The 24841-nt window shown below is 38.0% G+C and overlaps 1 protein-coding gene and 1 pseudogene across 1 annotated transcript; one reads left to right on the top strand and one right to left on the bottom strand.

The window, feature by feature from the left end:
* Positions 1-14604: 14604 nt before the first annotated feature.
* On the bottom strand, positions 14605-15466 carry LOC113305756. The gene is made up of 2 exons (XM_026554759.1): positions 15445-15466; positions 14605-15332 (listed from the first exon to the last, which is right to left on the bottom strand). Exons 1-2 carry the CDS (start codon positions 15464-15466, stop codon positions 14605-14607), a joined length of 750 nt encoding a protein of 249 aa, XP_026410544.1.
* Positions 15467-24073: 8607 nt separating this feature from the next.
* Positions 24074-24173, top strand: LOC113307190 (annotated as a pseudogene).
* The last annotated feature ends 668 nt before the right edge of the window (positions 24174-24841 follow it).

Raw genomic sequence — 24841 nt, forward strand, 5'->3', positions numbered from 1 at the left:
GATGTGACGAAACTCTAATACTTCTGATAGACACTCTTTCACCTGAAAAAGTTCTCTTAACCCTCTCACCAGAAAAAATTATCTATCACAAATCTTTTTCTGCTCAAATCGGCTATTTTGGAGTTGATATGAACAAATCAAACACCACCGATTACTCTCTTTCACTATGATTTTTCATATCTGCTTTGTTTTTTCTTGTTTTAGTTACTTCGATCCTGCTCTCTTTTTTTTTTTTTTTGATCGGTAAAGAAAAGATAGATTAAACCAAAAAATAGAGGGCATACAAGATCATGCCACCCTAGCCAAAATGAAAGAAGAAAAAAGAAAAGAAGTGCTCAAAACAAGCTAAGAGCACTTAGGAAATGTCAAAGAAAATTTTATACCACTGTTTCATAACCTCCTTCGAATCAATATATTCAAATTCTTTGAAAGCTAGAGACCAAGTAAAAAGCATATACACTGCCTTATTACCAACTGTAATAGCCGAGTTTTGAACATCACTGAAAACTCTATTATTTCTTTCCTTCCACGCACACCAAATAATGGCCACAGGAACCAACTTCCATATATCTCTTTTTACCTTGTCAGTAAAGCAAAGTTGTCATGCCTATAAAGAAGAAATCACATCTTCAGGCATTGCAAAGAGCCAGTTGATCTTTGCTGTCAAAGTATCCCAAACCTGTCTAGCAAAGACACAATGAATAAGCAAATGAGAAGTAGTTTCTGCAATAGGACAGAACACACAAGTCACAGGCACATCAATTCTTCTTTTCAGTAAGAAACCCAAGTAGGCAGTCTTCCATGAGCGATAAGCCAAAGAAAAAAACCAATCTTTGGAGGACATTTCAAACTCCAAATGTAATTAAAAACAGCTGACTCCTGCACATTCTCATCCTCTAAAGAGAGCTTATCATACACAGAATTAACAGAAAAGCATTTGTTTGAAGTGAAAGGCCAGAACAACTCATCTTCTTTACTGACATTGAGCTGAACAGAAAGAAGGTCAGGCATAAGTAAGTTTAACTCCACTTGAGCAGTAACATTTATTCTTCTTGGAATTTGCAGATTCCAGTTAAAAGAATTTCCAATGGACACATACATTTCAACAACAGAAAGATTCTTTGCTCTTGAAATAGCAAATAAATTTGGAAAACAAGTTTTGATAGGATCAGGATATAACCAATTGTCATGCCAAAACCTCACCTGAATACCATTGTTCACCTTGAATCTGACAAATTTCAAAAATAAAGAATTACTCTTCATGATAGACTTCCAAACTGATCTGCCATAAGTACATTATGGAATATTAGGAGACCAACCAATATCACTTAAGCCATACTTTTCATCAAAAATTTGTTTCCACATGACATCATTCTCAGTAGCATATCTCCATGACCATTTAGAAAGTAAAGCTTGATTGACCAACTTCAAGTTTTTAATTCCTAAGCCTCCATACTTCTTCTTCTTACACACAACAGTCCACTTAACATGATGAATTTCCTTTTTTCCTTTGTTATCACATCACAGAAAATCTCTCATAATTTTTTCTAGTTTCTTTAAGACAGAAGCAGGGATTTCAAATAATGACATGTAGTATACTGGGAGACTAGCAAGCACACTATTTATGATAGTTAACTTACCTGCTCTAGACAAGAGAGGCTTCTTCCAACCTGGCAATCTAGAAATAACTTTGTCCACCACTCTGTCCCATTTAACCACTCCACTACACTTATCCCCCGAAGGCAGACCCAAGTAAATAGTTGGCAGTTCACTAGTATAGCAACCAAGAAGAGAAGAGAAAACATTTAGATCCCCATCATACCCACACCATAAATCTGACTTTTAGCAAAATTAATTTTAAGACCAGTGAGCATCTCAAAAGAAATAAGGATAAGTCTTAGATTCTTCACCTGCTCAATATCAGCATTAAGAAAAATTAGTGCAGGGATTAGATTCTTCACCTGCTCTCCTTGCTCGGGTATGTATTTGTTTTTAGGATTTGTGGTTGTAAGTGCAGGGATTAGATGTGATCTTTTGCAAAGAAGAAAGCAGAGCAGTTCTTCACTTTCAATGTTAATCCATGAGTAGATAAAAACTTAAATATCAGTTTTTGAAGCAACATCATCTCCATCAAATTTAGGAAGATCCACTGATTTCTTCCGTGACCTCGGTGATAATTTTTTTTTATTTTCTTTGTTTTAAATTTATATAAATTTCATGATTTTGGTCTATCTACCGATCTAGGATTTTTTAGATCTGGTTTTGCTTTAGATGTTAAATCTGGGTTCATGATGGCGTGCTTTCATTTTTTACTATCTTATTTGGGTTTTGTGTTCTTCTCTGGTATGGAATCAAAAAAAAAAGAACAACAACAACAAGAACAACTTCAGCTATTGCAAAGTAAAGAAAGGCAACTACAACAACATCAAGTTCTTCCACTACACCATTTTCCCGATTCGAAACGGTTTTCGAGCATTACAAATTGGGGTTGTAACGGTTCTGATCTGTTACGAAACGGGGTGCTACAATTTTCTTGCAACGACCCACTAGCCTTTACGAATTCTGTTTGCGACGGCGGTTGTATGGCTAGCGGCCATTGCTACGTGGCATTTTCGTAACATACTTGAGCCGTTACGAAATTATTTTGTAACTCTAAGGTGTAACAACCGTCTGCCTTTACGAACTTTTTTTTAACAGAAAAAAATTACTGCAAGTCAATATTGACCTGGTCAAAATTGGTTCATTTTCTGCCGGAAATACGCCGAAATTACAAATAACATGGATACACTTTTCATTCCATCCTCCATAATCAATAATATCTTCTTCAATCAAATTCATTTCACAATCAATCAATCCTTATCACATAAATTTTTCTAAGCACCATTTTTTTTAATTAAGTATCAAATACTAACGGAATAATACATAGGAACTTACTAAGTTCAGTTCATTAGAATTTTCTATGCTCACAAATTCGGCTAACTTAGAATTTATACATAGAAACTTACATAATTTGCAACTGCTCTCTAACCTTTATGCTCCAAACTTGTAGCAGAGCATCATTCAATTAGAACCCATACTACACGAAACAAACCAAAGCTACGAGGTTACTACCGCAAGTAACTTACCATCCCAGATGTACAAATTAGCCCCTATGTTATCCTTGCAGCATTCTTCATCCCTTGCTTTAAGTTCATAATTTCATCCCATACTACACCAAACAAACCAAAAACATCCACAAGCATACATAATGATGAAATTACATAAAAATATCAATTGAATAAAAGAATAATTGAGAAATACTTACAATGTTTTTGTATTAAAGAACAAATCCATGATTTAGTCATCAAGAATTTATCATTTCACTATCTGGATCCATAAGTATAACATCTCCAACAACAATTCATTAACCATTTACATTGATGTCTTCCAAGATAAAAACGACCGAGGTCTAACAAGTTTCTTACGAAAACCTAAACCTCGGCCATTTTTGCCTTTGAAGCATCAATGTACATAATCAAGTACCATGGAAATTTAATTCAATAACCATTTCCATTCAACTTCAACTGCTGATAGGATTCTGGAAGAACCCTATATGTGATAACCGCAATCGCACGGCGTCTAACTAGTAGACAATAGCAAGTACAGGTCGTTCCCACGAGGAATGTGAAATACTCTACCAACTAATACCAAAAACTAAGTAATCAACAGTATGATGTTTTTGAGAGTTTTCAGAAATTCAGAAAAAATGAAATAATAAATAACTATAACAATAAACAAAATGAGAGTGGGTTATTAGGGTTTCGATTTCCACCAAAGTAATCATATAAACTCTACTAATCTTCCCCTTTAAAGGCCTTGACAAATAAAACTCTCATGTTAAACGGTGATTAAACCCTCGCTTCCTACTGGCTGAAATAGGCCTTTTCTAATGCAGAAGCTATGGTGAGGACATTTGGCATGACTCTATTGGTTGTAATAATTAAAATTTGGTTACACTTTATTTACAACAAATTCTTAACTGTTCGTTAGTAACGGTGTAGACAAAAAAGTAGGTGAACAATACTTATGTCAGAATTTGAACTCAAATAATTTTGTTACACCGTGTTTACACCAAAACTTAACTGTACGTTACTAACACCGTCAAAGGTGGCCGACACATACATTAAAATCGTTAGAAAAATAAATAAAAAAAGATCGTAAAACTCTTTGCTTCCTATTTAATTATGGAAATCGTGTTACAAAGAAAATCAGTGATTCAGCTTTTGTATACCTAATTAAGGAAATTGTGTTAGTCTATTAGAGCTTCTCCAATGGTGGTTGTGTGTATTTCCTAGGTGGAAACACAAATAAGACATTTTCATTCCAGTTTTTCCTTAAGTTTAGGGAGGAAAAATGGTTCATCTCCAATGGTGTTGTTTGTGATGTTTTATGAATTAAATGTAAATTTTTTTTTAGTAGTTTTTAAATTTTATTAGAGTTAAAAATTGTTATTTAATGTATTAAATTAAATTAGGTAAGCCAAAGCTTTACTAGGATAGCTTGACACTGTGAAGGTGAATGTCTAAAACTTGACATTCATCTTGACAATGTCTAACAAAAATTAAGCCGCATCATCTTTACATTGATTTAAGAAGTTGGGGTTGGAGAAGGATTTTAGGAAAAATGAATGTCTATCCTATATGGACCTAGACATTTATCTTCACATATATTCCATTGGAGAAGCTCTTAGTATGGAAATCGAGTTAGAAAGGAAATCAGGCAACGTAAAATCTTCTTTTCTCTAATGTCTAAACACAGATCACCAAAGATCAATCCTTAAAGGTTTTAGACAGGTGAATTGTGCCGAAAAGAAGAATTCGATGACGTTGGTCACATATGATTACTCGTATAAATTGAGTGGTGTTCTAGAGTTTGGATGGGATTAGAAGAGAATGGTTATTCACAGATTCATTGGACAGCAAGAAAACGGAAATACAAGGAAGAAAAGGAGCTGTTGCCGTTGAAGATTATGACAAACAGATTGGGTGAAAGAAGATAGTTTCAATTATCTGATGAATTATAAGTTGTAGCGAAGAAGGTTTGAATTTCCACCAAGTTTACATTGTATCTGGCAGTGTTTTGACCAAGAAAAACATGGCTAGAGATGTTTCAGAATGGTGACTTATTTTGAAGTGATTTAAAGTTTGAATTTGACTAGAAGGGTTGCAAGATCAAGGAGCAAGAAAGAGGTGTATAAAATAAGAACCTAAGCTACAGCAAGAAGACATCATGGACTACACACCAACTGCTCGAACTAATTCCCTATAGGTGAGCTTTGCTCCTCTCCAAAAGCTATAGTAGCAGCTGTTATTCAGTTCGCAGTCCATCTTTTGTACTACAGCCATCACCACCCCATCCATCACTAGGGAATTAAAAAAAAAAGAAAAAAGAAGATTAGTAACTAAAAGATCCATCCAATTCACGAGACTTAATTAGTCTGTTGGTATTGCATGTCATAAACTTTGGTGTTTGTTTAATTTTGTATAACATGAGACGGGGAAGTGCAACATCTGTTAGGTTGAGGACTTTATTGTTTGTCTAGCCGTCTAGGAGATGTTATTCAATGTTGAAAGGAATTTTCGATTAGGTAGTTGTTGTTTTATTACTTGGGGAAAGATATGTCCGAGATTCATAAGTAACAAGCTGTCATGTGGTAGATCTTTGCAAAAGTTTTGTTGTTGTCGGTAGATCTTTGCATAAAGTTCTGTTGATGTTGTTGTTTCTCTAAGGCTTCTCAATAGTTTGTGTTCATGTACTTTATTAATTGTAGTGCTACATGCGAGTCAAAATGCAGTCTTCAGATTGGTTTAAACTTATGAGTTTGACGATCTATCCAAGAAGTTACTTAATTATTTTGTATGAATGACTGCGATATTAGTTTATGAGTTTAACCAGTACTCACTATGTATACTTTTAACCTTTTCCAACCATCTCCTTTTCAGGTCATTGGGCTCATGGTGGTAAGATTGTCGTCGAGTTGAATTTCTGTACCGAGATTTTGAAACTGCTAAGGTATTTGACATTGTATTTTAATATAGATTTTAGTTGTCAAGATAATATAATTTACCACCCATATCTACATTTCAATATTGCAATGGTGCACTGCATGTTTCGTGTAAAAAGTTTAGGTGAAACTGGAACATGTATTTTAGTCACATGTTTGCATTTAATTTATGTATGTGCGATGGTTGATATTAATGACAATAAAAAAAAATTATGTTACCTGACGCCAATGAACTGGATGCTGACATGGTGCGTATACCTCCTTTCTAGCTCCATATATATCTACTTTGGTTCAAGATATCACTGTAAAAAATAGGTGCTTGAAAAAGGAATAATGCTAGAATGAGGAGATTGTTAAGAACGCATTCTAGGAAATTTATCCTCCCTCATGCCACTGTATTGGCAACTACGTCGTACTATTGGAACACCAAATCAAAAATATATGGTAAGGCCAAATCCAAAACTCATCGCCACGAGGCGGGGGAAAGTCCCGCGCAACCAAATCGAAAATATGATTAAAAAGAAGAAAAAAGATGCCCGATGCATAGCACGGGCACAAATCTAGTCTCTATTTATTACTCAGGACAAATTTCGAAATCAATTTCATGTCTCGGAAGATGATATATTAAGTTATGAAATATAGTTTCTCTGTTGTAACTTCCTTCGCTTCTTAGGTAGTGATTATAAAGCATTACCTATCAATCCTAAAGCATATCACCTCAAGGGATTTAACCAAAGCACGAAATATCAATTGAAAAGCATAAATAATCAAGAAAACCACATAAACAATTAATCACCAAGCTATATGAAGAGAAATTACTAGTCAATGAATTATTATTAGAGATATCATCGTAATGTTTAAACAATTAATTGGCTTCCATCTAAACCCTAACAAACGATATACCAAACCATGGAGAAAGTAAAATCAAAATCACAAAACTCTTGTTTCTCCTCTACTCGGTTCTGCAGCCGCCTCCCCCTCTTTTTTTGAACTATAATTTTGGGCATACCAAAATCTTCCAAGGCATACTGAATGAAGACAAAAAAGGTTGTGAAATAGCAAAATCAGATAACCCCTTAACCCAAAATTTTTTTAATGGCAAATCTGCCCTTTACGTATTAGTGTTAATAATCTTGATTAGTGATTAAATATTTTGTTTAGTGATTAAAATAATTTTCAGAATTATAAGAGTTGTTTAGATGAAAAATTTGAGGAAAAAAAAATCAAAGTTTTGGTTTGGTTAAGAAGGAGAGAAAGAGAAGGAGAAAGTGAGAAAATTCTAATTCTTGATTCAATGGAGGATGAGGAGGGTCATCATTCATCTAAAAAACCTAGAAAAATACATATCAACTACAACAATGATCCAGAAATGGCTGATTTCTTAGATTATGAGAATGATTTTACACCCACTCAAACTCAAGCTCAAACTCAAACACAAACTCAAGATGATGATTTTTATGAGCCAAATCCTGATGATGAAGACATTGATGAGGAACCCAATGCTTCTAATACATAGATACACTTATATCCTATACTTAATCTCACTTCTATAGCTCTCAATTATCAAAAGTTAGGTTTTTTGAATCATGGTTCGGCGAAACAGGTTGAGGTTCGGCTCACATCTATGAGCCGAATCTACCAATTGATGAACGGTTCGGCTTACTGAATCTGTTTATTGCATGTGCCGAACTGTTTGCTAGACACTAGTTCCGCTTATATGAAAGTTTCATAGTAAGCCGAACAACATCCTGAATAGCTCGGAAAAAAATAATTACCGGTTCGGCTTATATTTCGAAAATCGTATGAGCCGAACATCAATTTGTTATTTTTTGGGTTAAAATATTGTTATTGGTTCGGCACATATTGAGAATATCGTAATAGCCGAACCTCGTTAATGTGCTAGGTTCGGCACATATTATGATTATCGAATACGTCGAACCCCTATGCATCTCTATCTGTGACTAGGTTCGGCTTGAAATTTCATGAAATTTCATGCCGAACTGTTCATATACACTTACAGGAAGTTTTTGTGAAGAACAGTTCGGCTAAAAACGCAACTCAATTTTGAGCCGAACCCAACACTGTAACCGTCATTTAATCGATGAAAAACAGCAAATAGGAGATTGGGTTTGTAAAACTTGCTTTCTTATCCTCATTTCCGGAGTTGGAGATGCAGTTGGTTCAATTTCTAGTTCAATTTGTGGTTGATTTTCAGTTTCTACACCTTCATCTTCAATTGGTTCTTCTTCTTCAATTGATGGATTAGAAGACGATTTGGTTTGCCTAGTCCCTGCTTTTCTTTGTAGGAGTCATTATGTGGTTGAGTTTAATCGACGATCAAATTTTTACGAATCGACAATTAATCACGATGATGAATTTTTTTTTCGCAGGAGGGGGAAGAGTTCGGCTAGAGGAGGAGGAGGAAGAAGAGATGGTAAGGGAAACTGATTTTGATTTTTTAGAAAACTGATTTTACATTTTTGTATTAAGGGTATATAGGTAATTGAACTACCCATAGGGTACCCCTTATAAGGTCTCCCAAGATGGGACTATGGTTTTGTATGCCTAGAAAGATTTTGGTATGCCCAAAATCAGGGTTCCTTTTTTTCGTCCCGAGAGAAATCTCTCCCTGTATATCTTGCTGCCAATCCACCGAAATAAGACATAAAACCTAGCAATCATCTGCCAAGGCCCAGTCCATTCGGGTCCACTACACAGCATCAATTTAGTCCTAACCACAGCACTGGATTCTTTTGAGACAGTTACCAAAGTTCGGTCACTGCCTAACTCCATTTCTTCTTAGTCCTTCAGAGAACCCAACTCACTTCGAACCACTAGCTCCTCCATTGACAGAGATCAACTTTCCTCCATCGACTGCGTGTATTGCTTCCCATTAGTTCTTCCTTGAACTTATCAATATGCACGCACGGTTCTCAATTTCACCGATCAGCTCCATGCAAAACATCTCAATCAACCACTAGTTGCAAGAGCTCAGCTAATCACCCACACAACACCATTCAACTCAGACAATCCCCACCAGTTTGGATCCAAGCTTTTGCTTCCAATCCATTCGAACATCCATACTTTGAATCAAAACAACACCAGCTTTTCTCTGTCGATAAATCCGGGCCATTGCACCTTTCATCATTTGTTGTTTTCTATTTAAGCTACACCACGAGCCGATAAGACTTCACCTGGGCTTCTTTCAATCATCTCCAGCAAATTATCGAACCACTAACGGTTGCTGCACAACATACGATACCCTTTTACATTTTCTCATGCGTCCTAGTGATGTAGAACAGACACCAGCAACTAAATTCCATTTCAATACAGCTCATCTCCCATTAGAACAAACCCATTTGATTTCAGATCTTTAGTCTCATTATAATCCACTCAAATCTCAAACCCTAGTTTCTGCCATTGATAAAAAGTTTTCCCGCCAAAATTTAAACATTCAAAAGGTTGAAGATGACCTCCCCTTATCCAACAGCGGTGTCCCTTTAGCAATTTGGTTACAAATCGGATTTCCTGGGGTGCAAATAGCAAATTGTGGGCTACAAGAAGTAATTTTGGGTTGTAAATAATAAAATTTCTGGGGATGCCTTTAACACTTTTTCTGTGTGCCTTTAGTAATTTTCTCCGGAGGTCCAAATAACCGCTTTTCGAACCGATTTCTCCATAAGAACTTATTTCCTTGAAAACACTTAAAACAAGTTTATTAGAAATAAAACGAGTCATAACTAATGTAATTATTGGAGTAAAAGCGTCGCACTTACATGCTTATCAAATTCCCCCACATTTACATTTTGCTAGTCCTCGAGCAGAACAGAAAATGTATCCGCTAAACAGCTGGATAACGGGTGATGTCTGCTAAACAACGAGACAGATCCGCTAAACAGCAAGACCGAAAAAAATGTCTGCTAAACAGCAAAATGGGTCCGCTAAACAGCTAGACAGAAAGACCTTCTAAGACTGAGTCTTATGGGCAATGCCCAAGGGCTTCCCAGACCAAAAAAGCGTGGCCAAAAGGGGTGATTCTCGCAAGGGTTCCCTAGTGTGCGGGAATCCCAGCGGGAAGAGTCTGGGGACGACTAATGGTTATCCATTCTCAAAAAGCAGATAACGGTTAGCCATTAACCGTTCTTGTGGAAAATAACGGTGAACCATTAACCGTTCCTGTGGAACGGCTAACCATTGGCCGTCTTTTCTTTCCTGGAACGGTTAATGACTAGCCGTTCCTTGACCTTTATTTGTTAACACTCCCTTTACACTCATTTGGAATTTACGTTTTCTTTTATGATTTCTGGTTACAATGTACTCGTTTTGAGACTTGTTGGAGTAATATTTATTGTTCAGCTGTTAACAAACATAAATCAGTAACTAATAGTTGTGGCATTCAATTATTGTTAATAACCTATCAATCTTGCACAATTAATCTTAATTGAAAAGGAAATTGGAAACTAGGGTTTTAGGTTAAATTAGTTTACCTTTAAGGATTGGGTGGTCAAATCCCCTTCAAATCGATCCCAACTTCAAATTCACCCTTTGTTCCACAAACCCACACAAAAAATGGAAGAAAACGATGTTTGGAGATTTTTAATGGAGGGGGAAAGAAGAACTGTGGATGGAAAAAAACAACAGAAGAAGCAAAGAACTCTCTGTCGAGTTCTCTGGATGAATTTAGGATAAATAGTGGAACGGTTAATGGCTACCCGGTTCAATCGATTTTGACCGGTCAAGATAAGTAGAACGGTTAACCATTAACTGTTTCACTCAAAACGGTAGATTAATGACCGTTATATGGAGAACGGCTGATCAATGCCCGTTTTTTTCTCTCAAAATGGCTAACAATTAGCCGTCCCGGGAAGTCTCTGGGAAAAACCACAAGACCCAGGCCCTTCTCAGGCTGAGGTGTAAAGTGAGTTGGGAAGCCCTTGGGCATGTCCATAAGACCCAGTCTAAACAGCTGGACCATTTTTTTATTTTTTATTTTTAAAACCGTGCAAGAAAATGCCCTACAATAGACTCGCTCAACAGCTGGTCATATTATGCAAAAAGTTAACTACTCCCTCACACTTAAATCTAACATTGTCCTCAATGTTTCCAATGAAAGCACAGTACTAAAAGTGAAGTAACATGAGGAATCAGTAAAGAGATCAGAAAGATAGTACCTGGATGAAGCATAGCAATTCTTCCGTGGGGAACAAGAAAGAGAATTTCACAAATTTACAACAAGAGTTTGGGTTGCCTCCCATAAAGCGCTAAGTTTAGTGTCTTCAGCCAGACTTTGTTACCCGTTAAAAATTAATCCTGGTAGAGAGGATCTCTCAGCTCCGATTCTTCTATTACTGGGTAACTCCAAGAATGGTTTCAACCGTTGACCGTTAACCTTGAAAGTTTCTCCGTTCTTAGGATTTTCAACTTCAACTGCACCATGAGGAATTTTTTTTTTGATAAAGTATGGTCCGGTCCACCGAGACCTCAATTTACCAGGGAAAAGATGTAGGCGAGAATTGTAAATGAGAACTTTTTGACCTGGTTCAAATGTTTTTCGAATAATCGATTTATCATGAAATATTTTTGTTTTCTCCTTATAAATTTTCGCACTCTGGTAAGAATCATTACGAATTTCTTCTAACTCATTAAGTTGCAGTCTACGGTGATCACCAGCAGTAGATAGGTCAAAGTTTAGCCATTTAATGACCCAATAAGCTCGGTGTTCTAATTCTACAGGCAAGTGGCAGGCTTTACCGAGGACAAGTCTATACGGAGACATCCCAAGTGGAGTCTTAAAAGAGGTTCGGTAAGCCCACAATGCTTCTACTAAGCGCAGAGACCAATCCTTTCGGGTAGGGTTTACGGTCTTTTCTAAAATCTGTTTGATTGCCTATTAGATACTTCTACTTGGCCACAAGTTTGTGGGTGGTAAGGTGTAGAAACCTTATGGGTAATGGAGTATTTCTTCATGAGAATCTCAAAATACCGGTTACAAAAATGGGAACCTCCATCACTAATGATTGCTCTAGGCATACCAAATCGAGAGAAAATATTATCTCTAACAAACTTGATCACAACGTGGCGATCGTTTGTCTTGGTAGATATTGCTTCAAACCACTTAGAAACATAGTCAACAACTAATAAGATGTAAAAGTTGCCACAAGAATTGACAAAAGGGCCTATAAAATCTATACCCTACACATCAAATATTTCTATTATTAGTATAGGACTAAGTGGCATCATATTACGTCGGGTCAACTTCCCTAACTTTTGACATCTATCACAACTTTGACAAAATAGGTGGGAGTCCTTAAACAGAGTTGGCCAATAAAGACCGGATTGCAAAACCTTCGCAGCTGTTTTCTTAGAACTAAAGTGACCCCACAAGCTCCAGAATGACAAAAAGTCAGGACACTGGAGATTTCGTTGTCAGGAATACAACGACGGATGATCTGATCAGGGCAGTATTTAAATAAGTATGGATCATCCCAGAAAAAGTATTTAACCTCAGACAAGAATTTAGCTCTATCCTGTTTAGACCAATGGTCGGGCATTTGACCGGTTACCAAATAATTCACAATATCTGCGAACCAGGGTAACAAAGAGATGGAAAATAATTATTCATCAGGGAACGTGTCAAGGATCGGTCTCTCATCATCTCTAGTTTTATCAAGGATACGGGATAAATGGTCACCTACTACATTTTCAGGCCCTTTCTTATCATGAATATCTAGAGTAAATTCTTGGAACAATAATACATATCTGATCAGCCGAGGTTTTGAGTCCTTCTTTGAAAGGAGATATTTGAGTGCCGCATGATCAGAATAAACTATGACCTTAAACCCTAGGAGATATGATCTAAATTTCTCCAAAGCGAAAACGATGGCTAACATTTATTTCTCAGTGGTTGTATAATTCAACTGGGCATCGTTTAGGGTCCTACTAGCATAATAAATCACACTAGGTGCTTTATCACGTCGTTGGCCAAGGACAACACCAACCGCATAATCAGACGCATCACACATGAGTTCAAATGGGAGGTTCCAATCGGGTGGTTGGATAATAGGGGGAGAAGTCAACAATGAATTTAGCTTCTCAAAAGCCGCAACACAGGCTTCATAAAATACATAGGCAGTATCTTTAGCAAGTAGGTTTGACAGGGGTAAAGCAATCTTACTAAAGTCTTTGATGAAACGTCTATAAAATCCAGCATGGCAAAGAAAAGATCTAACATCTGTTACATTCTTAGGTGGTCTTAATTTTGAAATTAGTTCAACCTTGTCTTTATCAACTTCTATTCCCTTAGAGGATACCACATGTCCTAACACTATTCCAGATTTAACCATAAAATGACACTTTTCCCAATTAAGGACTAAGTTATTTTCTTTACAACGTTCTAGAACTAGTGTAAGGTGGTGCAAACATTCATCGAAAGAGGATCCAAAAACCGAGAAATCGTCCATAAAGGCCTCGAGAAATCGCTCGACCATGTCCGAAAAGATACTTAGCATGCAACGTTGGAATGTTGCGGGTGCATTACACAACCCACAAGGCATACGCCTGTAAGCAAAAGTACCAAATGGACATGTGAAGGTTTTTTTCTCTTGGTCCTCCAATGCTATAGGAATTTGGTTATAACCAGAATATCCATCTAAGAAACAATAATGGCTGTGGCCAGCTAATCTTTCTAACATCTGGTCGATGAATGGTAGGGGAAAGTGTTCTTTCCTAGAGGTTGAGTTCAGCTTACGGTAGTCTATACATACTCTCCACCCGGTAGTAACACGGGTAGGGATCAATTCATTATTCTCATTCGCAACTATTGTAATCCTAGACTTCTTTGGGACAACCTGGACATGACTGACCCATTTACTGTCAGATATGGGGTATATGATACCCGCATCTAATAATTTGAGCACCTCAGTGCGAACAACTTCTTTCATATTAGGATTCAAACGTCTCTGCATTTCTCTTAAAGTCTTGACACCTTCTTCTAGATAGATGTGGTGCATACAATCAACATAACTAATTCCTTTCAAATCTTCTATAGTCCACCCTATTGCAGTCTTGTGCTCTCAGAGAACACTAACTAGTCTACTTTCCTGATCATGCTCTAAGTCAGAGGTAATTATGTAAGGAAGAGTATTTTCACTACCAAGAAATACATATTTCGGTGTATATGGCAGCGAATTTAATTCAAGGGTGGGTGCCTTGACTGATGGTGGTAGGGGTTTATCTACGGTCGGCGTAAGAGGTTCTGGTTTACGCTGCCATTTTCAATAATTCATTACTGGCGCAGAATCTAACAACGCATTAACTTCTTCAAAATGACTATCCTCATCATAGTAGGCTCCAAAGTGGGCCAAGCACGCCTCTAAAGGATCACTAACACTATTGGTGGTAAAGGTATTCTCAACGAGAGAATCAATCATGCATATAGACTCATTGTGTTCGAGGTACGGTGGGGCTTGTAACGCCTTAAAAACGTTCACTGAGATTTTCTGATTCCCAAAGGAAAATTCTACTAGGCCAGTTTGACAATGTATGACCGCATTTGCAGTGGCTCAAAATGGACGACCTAGGATGATTGGGATATTGATATCTTGACGAGAGACGGGTTGAGTGTCCAAAATCACAAAGTCAACTGGATAGATAAAGTTTTCTACCTGAACCAAAACGTCTTCAATAATTCCACGTGGGATTTTGACTGACCTATCGGATAACTGTAGTGTTATCCGAGTTAGTTTCATCTTACCTAGTCCAAGTTGTTCATATACCGAGAACGGTAAAAGATTCACACTAGCCCCAAGATCTAATAGAGCATTGTCTATCGTGTGTTTACCTATGACACATGTGACAGTAGGACAACCAGGATCTTTAAATTTGACCGGGTACTTTTGTGAGATTATGGAACTAACTTGTTGGGTAAAAAACGCCTTTTTGTGGACACTCGCGTCTCTCTTGACAGTACACATCTCTTTTAGGAACTTGACCATAGTCGGTACATGTTTAATTTCATCTAACAAGGGAAGGTTAATCTTAACTTTCTTAAAGATGTCTAGGATTTCAGCATATGTACTAGGCTTTTTCTTAGCGAGTCTCTGAGGAAATGGTGAAGGTTGTATGTACACTCTCTCAGGGGTAGCTTCCTCACTTGGACGCTTGGCACTCTCAAGATCATTAGAGTCTTTAGACGAAGTTTGGTCAACCTCGGTCTCTTTTTCAGCTGGATTACTATCCTTAGGTGGTTCTACCGACTTCTCTGATGTTTTACCACTCCTAAGGGTGATAACTGCTTTGACATGTTTGTTATGATTAGAACTACTGGCCCATTAACCTGGTTAACTCCTTTTGGATTCGGAGTCGGTTGGCTAGGAAATCTCCCGTTCTCCCTATCATTTAACCTGCTTGAAAGTTGACTTTCATGAGTCTCTAAGTTGCTAATTGCTCGGTCACTATTTTGTTGGTACCGTTGACTCGTCAAGATAAAGTCATCGAGCTTTTGACTTAAATGGTTGATATTTTGGGTAGTCTGGGAATTGTTTAGGGCATTACCCTAAACTAAGAGTCTTATACTTTCCTCTAGAGATGACACCTTTTTATCAACTTGTCTTGGTTCTTGGACTTGAGCTTGGTTCCTAGAAAAACCTGGTGGTGGGTTGCTAGATGGGCCACCTTGATGGTTACCTTTAGACCACGAGAAATTCGGGTTATGTCTCCAACCAGGGTTATAGGTATTAGAGTATGGGTTGAACTTGGGTCGACCCTCATACTTACAGTTCATACCACCATGTAGGATACTAACCTGGTCACGAGTACTTTCACTAGGGTAAAATAGGGACAATGAGGTCCAATATGATTTTGGTCACCACAGATAGTACATGGATAGGTTCTGGGCTCACTGTTATATCTCATAGTCTAATTGGACCCATGGTTCATCTCTAAGGCCTCTAGACGCCTAAGGATATCAGACCCATTATCAACTCTATTGACCCTATGGATATGGTTCCTAGTTATTTCAGGCTCCCTCATTGAAGCCCATTGACGAGTCTTCTCAGCTAACCCGATGAACTCGTCAAAACATTCATCTGGGTCTTGATGGGTAAATTCTCCACCACTCATTGTTTCTACCTGCATTCTGGTTTCACTATCCAGGACCTCATATAATATTTGGGCCATCTGGCCTTTATCAAAGCCATGATGTGGGCATTGGTATAACAACTCATTAAACCTTTCTACATAATCGTGTGGGTGTTCACCTATTTTCTGCTTAAAGGTTTGAATAGACTGCCTAACAACAAAAGTCTTGTGGTGTGGGTAGAACTTCTTAACAAAGGCCTCTACAAGGCCATCTCAGGTAGTGATTGTTTCAGAGGGAATCAAATGGTACCACTCATTGGCTCTCTCTTCTAGGGAAAAATGAAACAAACGCAACCTAACCACATCTTTAGAGATATTCGGGTAACTCATTGTGTCACAGATCATTTCAAAGTCTCTTACATGGGTATACTGATGTGATTTGTAGATAGTGGTAAAAGTGGTTCGATTCTCAGACTTGTGAAGGATATTAATTAGACTTAAATTCTAATATTAAAATAGAAAACTCACTAAAAATTATAGCAAACTCAATCAAAGATGATATCAATACTAAAAGAAACACTGAGGCTAAAATTCCACTATTTTCCAAGTTCAAAGTCATTAAACCAATACTTATATTTATGCAATTTTCTTGTTTAATTTGATTCTAAAATATTGCAACAAGTAGATTTTCAAAAGTAATAATTGAAAATACCAAGTATGAAGCATCAAAAGTCTTAAAACTAAGCATACTCCATCAAAATAGATCACAATCACTCAAATAAAAATCATATTCAATAATAGTTCAAGGCAAATAATCATATAATTATTGCAAATAAAAAGATAAAAAAGAATATACCACTTTTTGTTGGAAAAATAGCTTCCTCTACCGCCTCAGCAATGGGGTTTGTCTCCTCATATTAATCATGATCTCAAAATATGTGTTTGTTGCTCAAAAGATGATTAAAAGAGTGAAAAGTAATAACACAGACTGTTTGCAACAATGTATTGGTGTTGCAAAACAGCTGTTACAATGGAACTGTTACAGAAAAACTGTTGCTTTGTCGCCGATTTTAAGACCCTAGAATACGACTGCCCTGCATAGCTTAATGTTCTTCAGATGTTAAACAACGACACTGTTCTGCGACTGTTTCCCGTGCGTCAATGTTCTTCGCGTTCTTCTTCTTCAGCAGCAGCAGAGCAGAAACAGAGTTTGGTAAAGCTCTGATTTCTTCTTCTCTGGCTCTCCTTAGGTTCCCAAACTCTCGACACCTCTTCTATATGACCCAAGACATATATTTATATCAAAAATACCGATTAAATCTCTCCCAAATCTCCTTCCTTCTCTTCACGGCCAAGTTGCGGCAATTTCTTGTTTTAGAATTTCTACGCGTTTCTGAGCTTTCCTTTTTATTCTAAACTATTCCTTAGATAGATACAAACCTTTGGGAAGGTTTACAGCGCTTTAATCTCTCTAAAATTCCCTAAAACAGGTCACACACGTGACTTTCCATATTTTCTGTTGTGAGAAAAATCCGTCGATTGAGCCCAGTCTAATCGATTTAAACACCCATATCAGATTCCTAGACCCATAAGGAGTCTATCCTATGAAAATCAGAGGTTTAATCGACCTCAAACTCCTCCAAATCACGATTGCCAAAACTTTCTTCACTGCACTATTTTCCCGCCAAAACCTGGTTTTTGAAATGTTGAAGATGGTTGCCCCTTATCCAGAGTAGGGGTGCGATTAGCAACTGCCTGGAAATGGGATGCCCCTTAGTAATTAGGTTACCCCTTATCCAAAGTGAGAGTCCGAATAGCAAATGTCCTGGGTGCTTCCGACAACTTTTCGAGCCATTTTTTTCCAAAAATGTTTATTTCCAAAAATACCTACAAATAAATAAAACACCATAATAAGTACAAAAATGAGCCCTAACAATATATAGAATCGAGACAAATCGGACACAAAAATGTGTCTATCAAATACCCCCAAACCTATTATTTGCTAGTCCTCGAGCAAAAATAAAATAGAAATAAAATCCTAACTCACTGTCGCAGGCATCGTCGATTGCATTTAGCGTATGCAATAAGCCTTTAAACCCCTAGGTGCCCTAGGCGGAGTGTTGTCTCCGGAGGGCTTACCAGAGGTATACCCACAAAACCTTTATACTCCAGACCCTAGCTATCTACACAGAACCTTGGAAGGCACTAAAGAATCTCCTTGGTTGGCATACTTATTGACTACAGGAGGAAGTACCCTGATGCGAAATTCCAATTGTTGTACACGAGTTTGCACTCAAGCATACTAAAATTCATATGAAGTGACAGAGCTCTACTCAGATATTCACACTATGGACATCAATATCCGAAGTCAAAACTAATCTCATGGATAGATCAAGAAGATGGATATAGAAAAACATAGATGGTTTTGATATTTACTAGGTGAACGGTGTTTCTCATATCTGTCTGAGGGCCTCCGCCAAAATGAACTTATCCTAATGGACTGAGATACCGGTCTGACTAATATCAACACACTGGCATATACAAGGACAACGGGCATATACAAGGGTTCCAGTGGTCGACTTTATTGAATTTATTCCAGTTGGTCTGGTGGTCTGGTCTTTTTTTTTTTCTTGTATCTCAATCACTCTAATTCACCCTAGCATTGGTAACAACTTGAATCGTGAGCCCCACCTAATCACTTAGAGAAACATAGTTTAAAAACAAAACAAAATAAAAACAGAAGTGAAAAGGACTCAACGAGATATGGTGAAACTATCATGTTATTTCTAACACCTGAGCTCTGTGCTTTTATGAATAGACTCTTTAGATGTTGCCATCTAGTCAGATTGGTTCCTCAACTCCTACAACCAAAATGCTTCCATCCACTTAGATTGGTTAGTGCCATCCTTAATAGGGATAAATTTCTAGGCTCTGGAGTTTATTTATTGCAACGAAAAGGTAACAAAAAGTTCTACCCCACCCCCAAACTTAAATCTAACATTGTCCTCAATGTTTCTAATCAAAGAACAGTACCAAAAATATAAGTAACATGAGGAAATAGTAAAGAGAGAAGTCGGAAAGATAGTACCTGGGTGAAGTGTAACCAAAAACCTACAAAAATATTATACAACATACAAAATCGCCTCGATGGTCAATCAAGGTAAACAGGGTCCTCCAGAGGGACCTCCTCAACATCACCTGTAGGAAAAGGCTCTAAAAAGGGCTTCAATCGCTGACCGTTAACCTTCGAAGAACTACTACCATCTGGTGTCTCAATCTCAACAGCGCCATGAGGAAAAACAGTACGGACCACAAAAGGACCGGTCCACCGAGAGCGCAACTTCCCGGGGAATAGATGCAAACGAGTGTCATACAGAAGAACTTTTTGACCTGGAGAAAATGACTTTCGTAAAATATTCCTATCATGCACAAGTTTCATTTTGTTCTTATACTCCTTAGCACTATCGTATGCATCTCTACGAATCTCGTCCAACTCATTGAGCTGGAGCTTTCTTTGAGCTCCTGCCTTGTCAAGTGAAAAGTTTAAGTTCTTAATAGCCCAATAGGCTCGATGCTCTAACTCAACAGGCAGGTGACATGCCTTGCCAAACACTAAACGATAAGGTGACATTCCAATGGGTGTCTTAAACGCAGTACGGTAAGCCCATAAGGCATCAGTAAGCCTCGACGACCAGTCTTTCCTATTTGGATTAACTGTTTTCTCTAGAATACGTTTAATTTCCCTATTGGAAACCTCTACCTGACCACTAGTCTGAGGGTGATATGGGGTTGCTACTTTATGGGTAATACCGTATTTTTCATTAAAAGAGAAAACGGTCTATTACAAAAGTGTGAACCTCCATCACTAATTATAGCTCGCGGCGTACCAAAACGTGTAAGTATATTCTCTTTCAAAAACTGGACTACGACCCTGTGGTCATTCGTTTACACGGAACCGCCTCAACCCACTTAGACACATAGTCTACAGCGACAAGTATGTAAAGATAACCAAACGAAATAGGAAATGGACCCATAAAATCAATGCCCCACACATCAAAGACCTCAATCACTAAAATAGGGTTCAAAGGCATCATATTTCTACGGGAAATGGTTCCTAACTTCTGGCAACGCTCACAAGAAACACAATGACTATGGGAATCTTTAAACAACGAAGGCCAGTAAAATCCACACTGCAAAATCTTAGCAGCAGTCTTCTTAGCACTAAAATGACCCCCACATGCATGTTCATGACAAAAGGAGATAATACTAGACTGGTCACTCTCAGATACACATCTCCTAATAATCTGGTCCGGACAATACTTAAACAGATAAGGATCGTCCCAAAAGAAATGCTTAACCTCGGCTAAAAACCTAGAACGATCTTGCTTACCCCAATGTTGAGGGGTTCGACCAGTAACAAGATAATTCACTATATTTGCATACCAAGGTGATTGGGAAACAGAGAACAATTGTTCATCAGGAAAGCTATCCCTTATAGGAAGGGAATCACTAGGGGAACTAACAACTAGCCTAGACAAGTGATCTGCTACTACATTTTCTGCACCCTTTTTGTCTCTAATGTCTGGGGAAAATTCCTGTAACAATAGGATCCATCTAATCAATCTAGGTTTGGTATCCTTCTTAGATAAAAGGTATTTCAAAGCAGCATGATCTGTATAGATTATGATCTTAGAACCTAATAGGTAGGACCTAAACTTATCCAAGGCAAACACGATGGCTAAAAGTTCCTTCTCGGTAGTTGTGTAGTTCATTTGGGCATCATTCAGAGTTTTGCTAGCATAATAAATCACATGAAGTAATTTGTTTTCTCGTTGTCCTAAAACGACGCCTATAGCATAATCTGAAGAATCACACATAATCTCAAAGGGTAGGTTCCAGTTAGGTGCCTGGACTATCGGGGCAGTAGTGAGTAAAGTTTTAAGCTTCTCAAAAGCCTCTAAACAAGCATCATCAAAGACAAACTTAACATCTTTTGCAAGCAAATTGCAAAGAGGTCTAGAAATCAAGCTAAAATCCTTAATGAATCGACGGTAAAAACCTGCATGCCCTAGGAATGACCTAATATCTTTTACGGTTTTTGGGACCTGTAAAGTCTTAATAAGGTCAACTTTGGCTTTGTCTACCTCTATACCCTTTGAAGAGACGATGTGCCCTAATACAATTCCTGATTTAACCATGAAATGGCATTTTTCCCAATTAAGCACTAAATTTTTTTCCTTACACCTAGTCAACACTAATGTCAAATGATGCAAGCACTCATCGAAAGATGAACCAAACACTGAAAAATCATCCATAAAGACCTCTAAGAACCGTTCTACCATATCAAAAATATGCTCATCATACAACGCTGAAAAGTTGCAGGGGCATTACATAGCCCGAAAGGCATGCGTCTATACGCAAAGGTACCAAAGGGACAGGTAAAAGTGGTTTTCTCTTGGTCTTCTGGGGCAATAACGATCTGATTATAACCGGAGTAGCCATCTAAGAAGCAATAGTGACTATGTCCAGCTAATCGCTCTAGCATTTGGTCGATAAAAGGAAGGGGAAAGTGATCCTTCCTTGTGACCTTGTTCAATTTCCTATAGTCAATACACACACGCCATCCCGTGGTCACTCGGGTTGGGATTAATTCATTATTATCATTCTGGACTACAGTGATACCTGATTTCTTGGGGACAACCTGAACAGGGCTGACCCACTTACTGTCTGAAATTGGGTAAATAATACCCGCATCTAACAACTTAAGCACCTCTTTTCGAACTACCTCTTTCATGTTAGGGTTCAGTCGACGTTGCATCTCCCTAGAAGGTTTGGAGTCTTCCTCTAAATGAATCTGATGCATACACACAGTAGGACTTATACCCTTAATGTCTGCTATAGTCCACCCTAAAGCTTCCTTATTGTCTTGAAGTACATTTACTAGCCTACTTTCCTGATCACTATCCAAATTGGAAGCTACAATCACAGGTAAAGTCTCAGATGGGCCTAAAAACACATACTTTAGAGTATCGGGTAGTGGTTTAAGGTCCAACTTTGGGGGCTCTTCTAAAGAAGGAATTAGGGTAGTCTCAGAAACTGGTAACGGTTCGAACCTAGCTTTCCATCTATCAGTGTCTAACACAGGGGTAGAATCTAATAGAGCATTCACCTGTTCAATAGTGCTATCGTCGTCAAAATCTAAACCAAAATGGGATAGACAACTTTCTAATGGGTCTTCAGACAAGATGTTTGGTAATGACTCCTGAACTAAGGCTTCTATCATGTTCACCTCCTCAACACATGTGTCATCTAGCTCATGAGGTTGCTTACTGACATTAAAAATGTTCATCTCCATAGTCATATTACCAAAAGATAAACTCATCACACCATTTCGACAGTTAATGATCGCATTAGACGTAGCTAAAAATGGGCGACCTAAAATCACAGGTATCTGGTTCTCTGGGTCAGGGACAGGTTGGGTATCTAGGACCACGAAATCCACTGGATAAATAAACTTGTCGACCTCAATAAGAACATCCTCGATAACACCTCGAGGGATTTTAACAGACCTATCAGCTAACTGCAGTGTCATCTGAGTAGGTTTCATTTCACCAAGTCCTAGCTGTAAGTATACATGGAATGGCAGTAAGTTCACACTGGCTCCTAAGTCAAGTAAAGCTTTTTCTACCCGGAAGTTACCTATTGTGCAAGCAATGGTAGGAGAACCTGGGTCTTTGTACTTTGGAGTTGTGGTGTTTGAATGATTGAACTTACGTGACTAGCTAAAAAGGCTTTCTTATGGACGCTAAGTTTTCGCTTTCGCGTACACATATCCTTAAGGAACTTGGCATAAGCAGGAATTTGCCTAATTGCATCTAATAAGGGAAGGTTTATGGTAACTTGCTTAAAAACCTCCACTATGTCATTAAAGTTCGATTCCTTCTTTGTTGGTACTAATAGCTGAGGAAATGGGGCTCTAGGCCTAAAATCAGACCTTTCAGGAACCGAATTCACATCATCAGAAACTTTATCAGTCTCTTCAGCTACTGGTCCTGAGAGGTGAGATCCTGAGGGGTGAACTACAGTATGTTCACTATCGGGCATGGTTACCTTATTGTCTACAACTCTACCACTTCTAAGGGTTCTAACAACATTCAATTGATTCGATGGTTTTGCACCTAATTCATGAACTCCTCTAGGGTTGGGTTGTGTTTGACTAGGAAACTTACCTTTTTCTCTCAAAGAATCACTTATCAGACCAACCTGGGTTTTTAACTCGGAAATAGCCTGACTATTTTCTTGTCCTATCCTGTTACTAGCTTGTAGACTCTGTTCTACGGATAACTGGAATTTTGCAGTTTGCTGAGTTAACAAGGCGAGAGATTCCTCTAAACTTAGGATTTTCTTATCTGACTGATTCTGAAACTGAGCTAGTCCTGAAGGATTCTTAGTATAGCAAAACCTGGGGGAGCATTAGAATTACTAAACTGACCTTGACTTTGGCCCTTAGACCACGAAAGGTTCGGATGGTTTCTCCAACCAGGATTATAGGTTTCTGAATATGGGTCAATCTTTTGACGGTTATCAAATCTAGTGTTATTATAAAGAGCATTGGCCTGCTCTTCAATATTCTGGCCTTCCCAAAAAGGCTCCACTCTACCACTAGTCTGGCCCACTTCTAAGGCTTCTAACCTTTTTGCTATAGCAGCAATTTTGGCATCTGATTCATAGCCTCCTTCTACCCTATTAACGTTTCCTCTACTTAAAAGAATTGTTTTCTGGGGTGCCCTACTATTTTCCCATTGCTGGGTTTTTTCGGCGATTTCATTAAAAAATTCCATCGCCGCATCAACAGTTTGGTTTTCAAATCCACCAGTGCATAGAGACTCAACCATGGTCGTTGTGGAATAATCTAAACCCTCATAAAGGATCTGAACTAGCCTAACCTTTTCTAAACCATGATGAGGACACTGGGATAATAAATCATTGAACCTTTCCAAATACCTATATAAAGATTCTCCCTCTTGTTGTGAAAATGTGCATATTTGCGTCCTAATAGACGATGTTTTGTGCCTAGGGAAAAACTTATTGAAAAAGGCAGATGTAAGTTGTTCATATGTCTCAATTGACTCGGAGTCCAAACTATACACCACGACTTGGCCTTATCTTTCAGGGAAAATGGGAATAACCTAAGTTTCAAAGCATCATCATCTAAGCCTCTAATTCTTAGAGTACTACAAATTTCCTCAAAATCCCTAACATGGTAATAAGGGTTTTCATTTTCTTTCCCTAAAAATTGGGAGCATCTGTAAGGTCCCAGGTTTCAGTTCATAGGGTGCCTCCGTTTCAGCTAACTTAATACACGAAGGACGGGTAGTCCTAGTTGGATTCAACAAAGCTTTCAAAGTTGCCATTTCTGGCGCTATCGGAGCAACAGGATTCTCTCCTCAGTCAAAGAACGTTCAAAAACAGACTCTTCAAAAGCCGGACTTTCTAGATTAAGGTAATCGAGACGCTTCAAACTACTAGGTTTCTCTTTAACAAATCTACCTAGTGCGTCTCTTTTACGTTCAGGCATACAATAGAATTTTCTAAATTGGAAGGGTAAGCAAACACAGATCAAGGCCGACTCAACCAAATCAAACCTATTGATTTCTAGCAAACAAAAAGCATGATGGCTCCACTTAGATTGTTTATAGACCAGCTTCTAATCCTTCGAAC

The sequence above is a fragment of the Papaver somniferum genome, chromosome 8 (genome assembly GCF_003573695.1).
Source record: "Papaver somniferum cultivar HN1 chromosome 8, ASM357369v1, whole genome shotgun sequence".
NCBI classification, from domain to species: domain Eukaryota; kingdom Viridiplantae; phylum Streptophyta; class Magnoliopsida; order Ranunculales; family Papaveraceae; genus Papaver; species Papaver somniferum.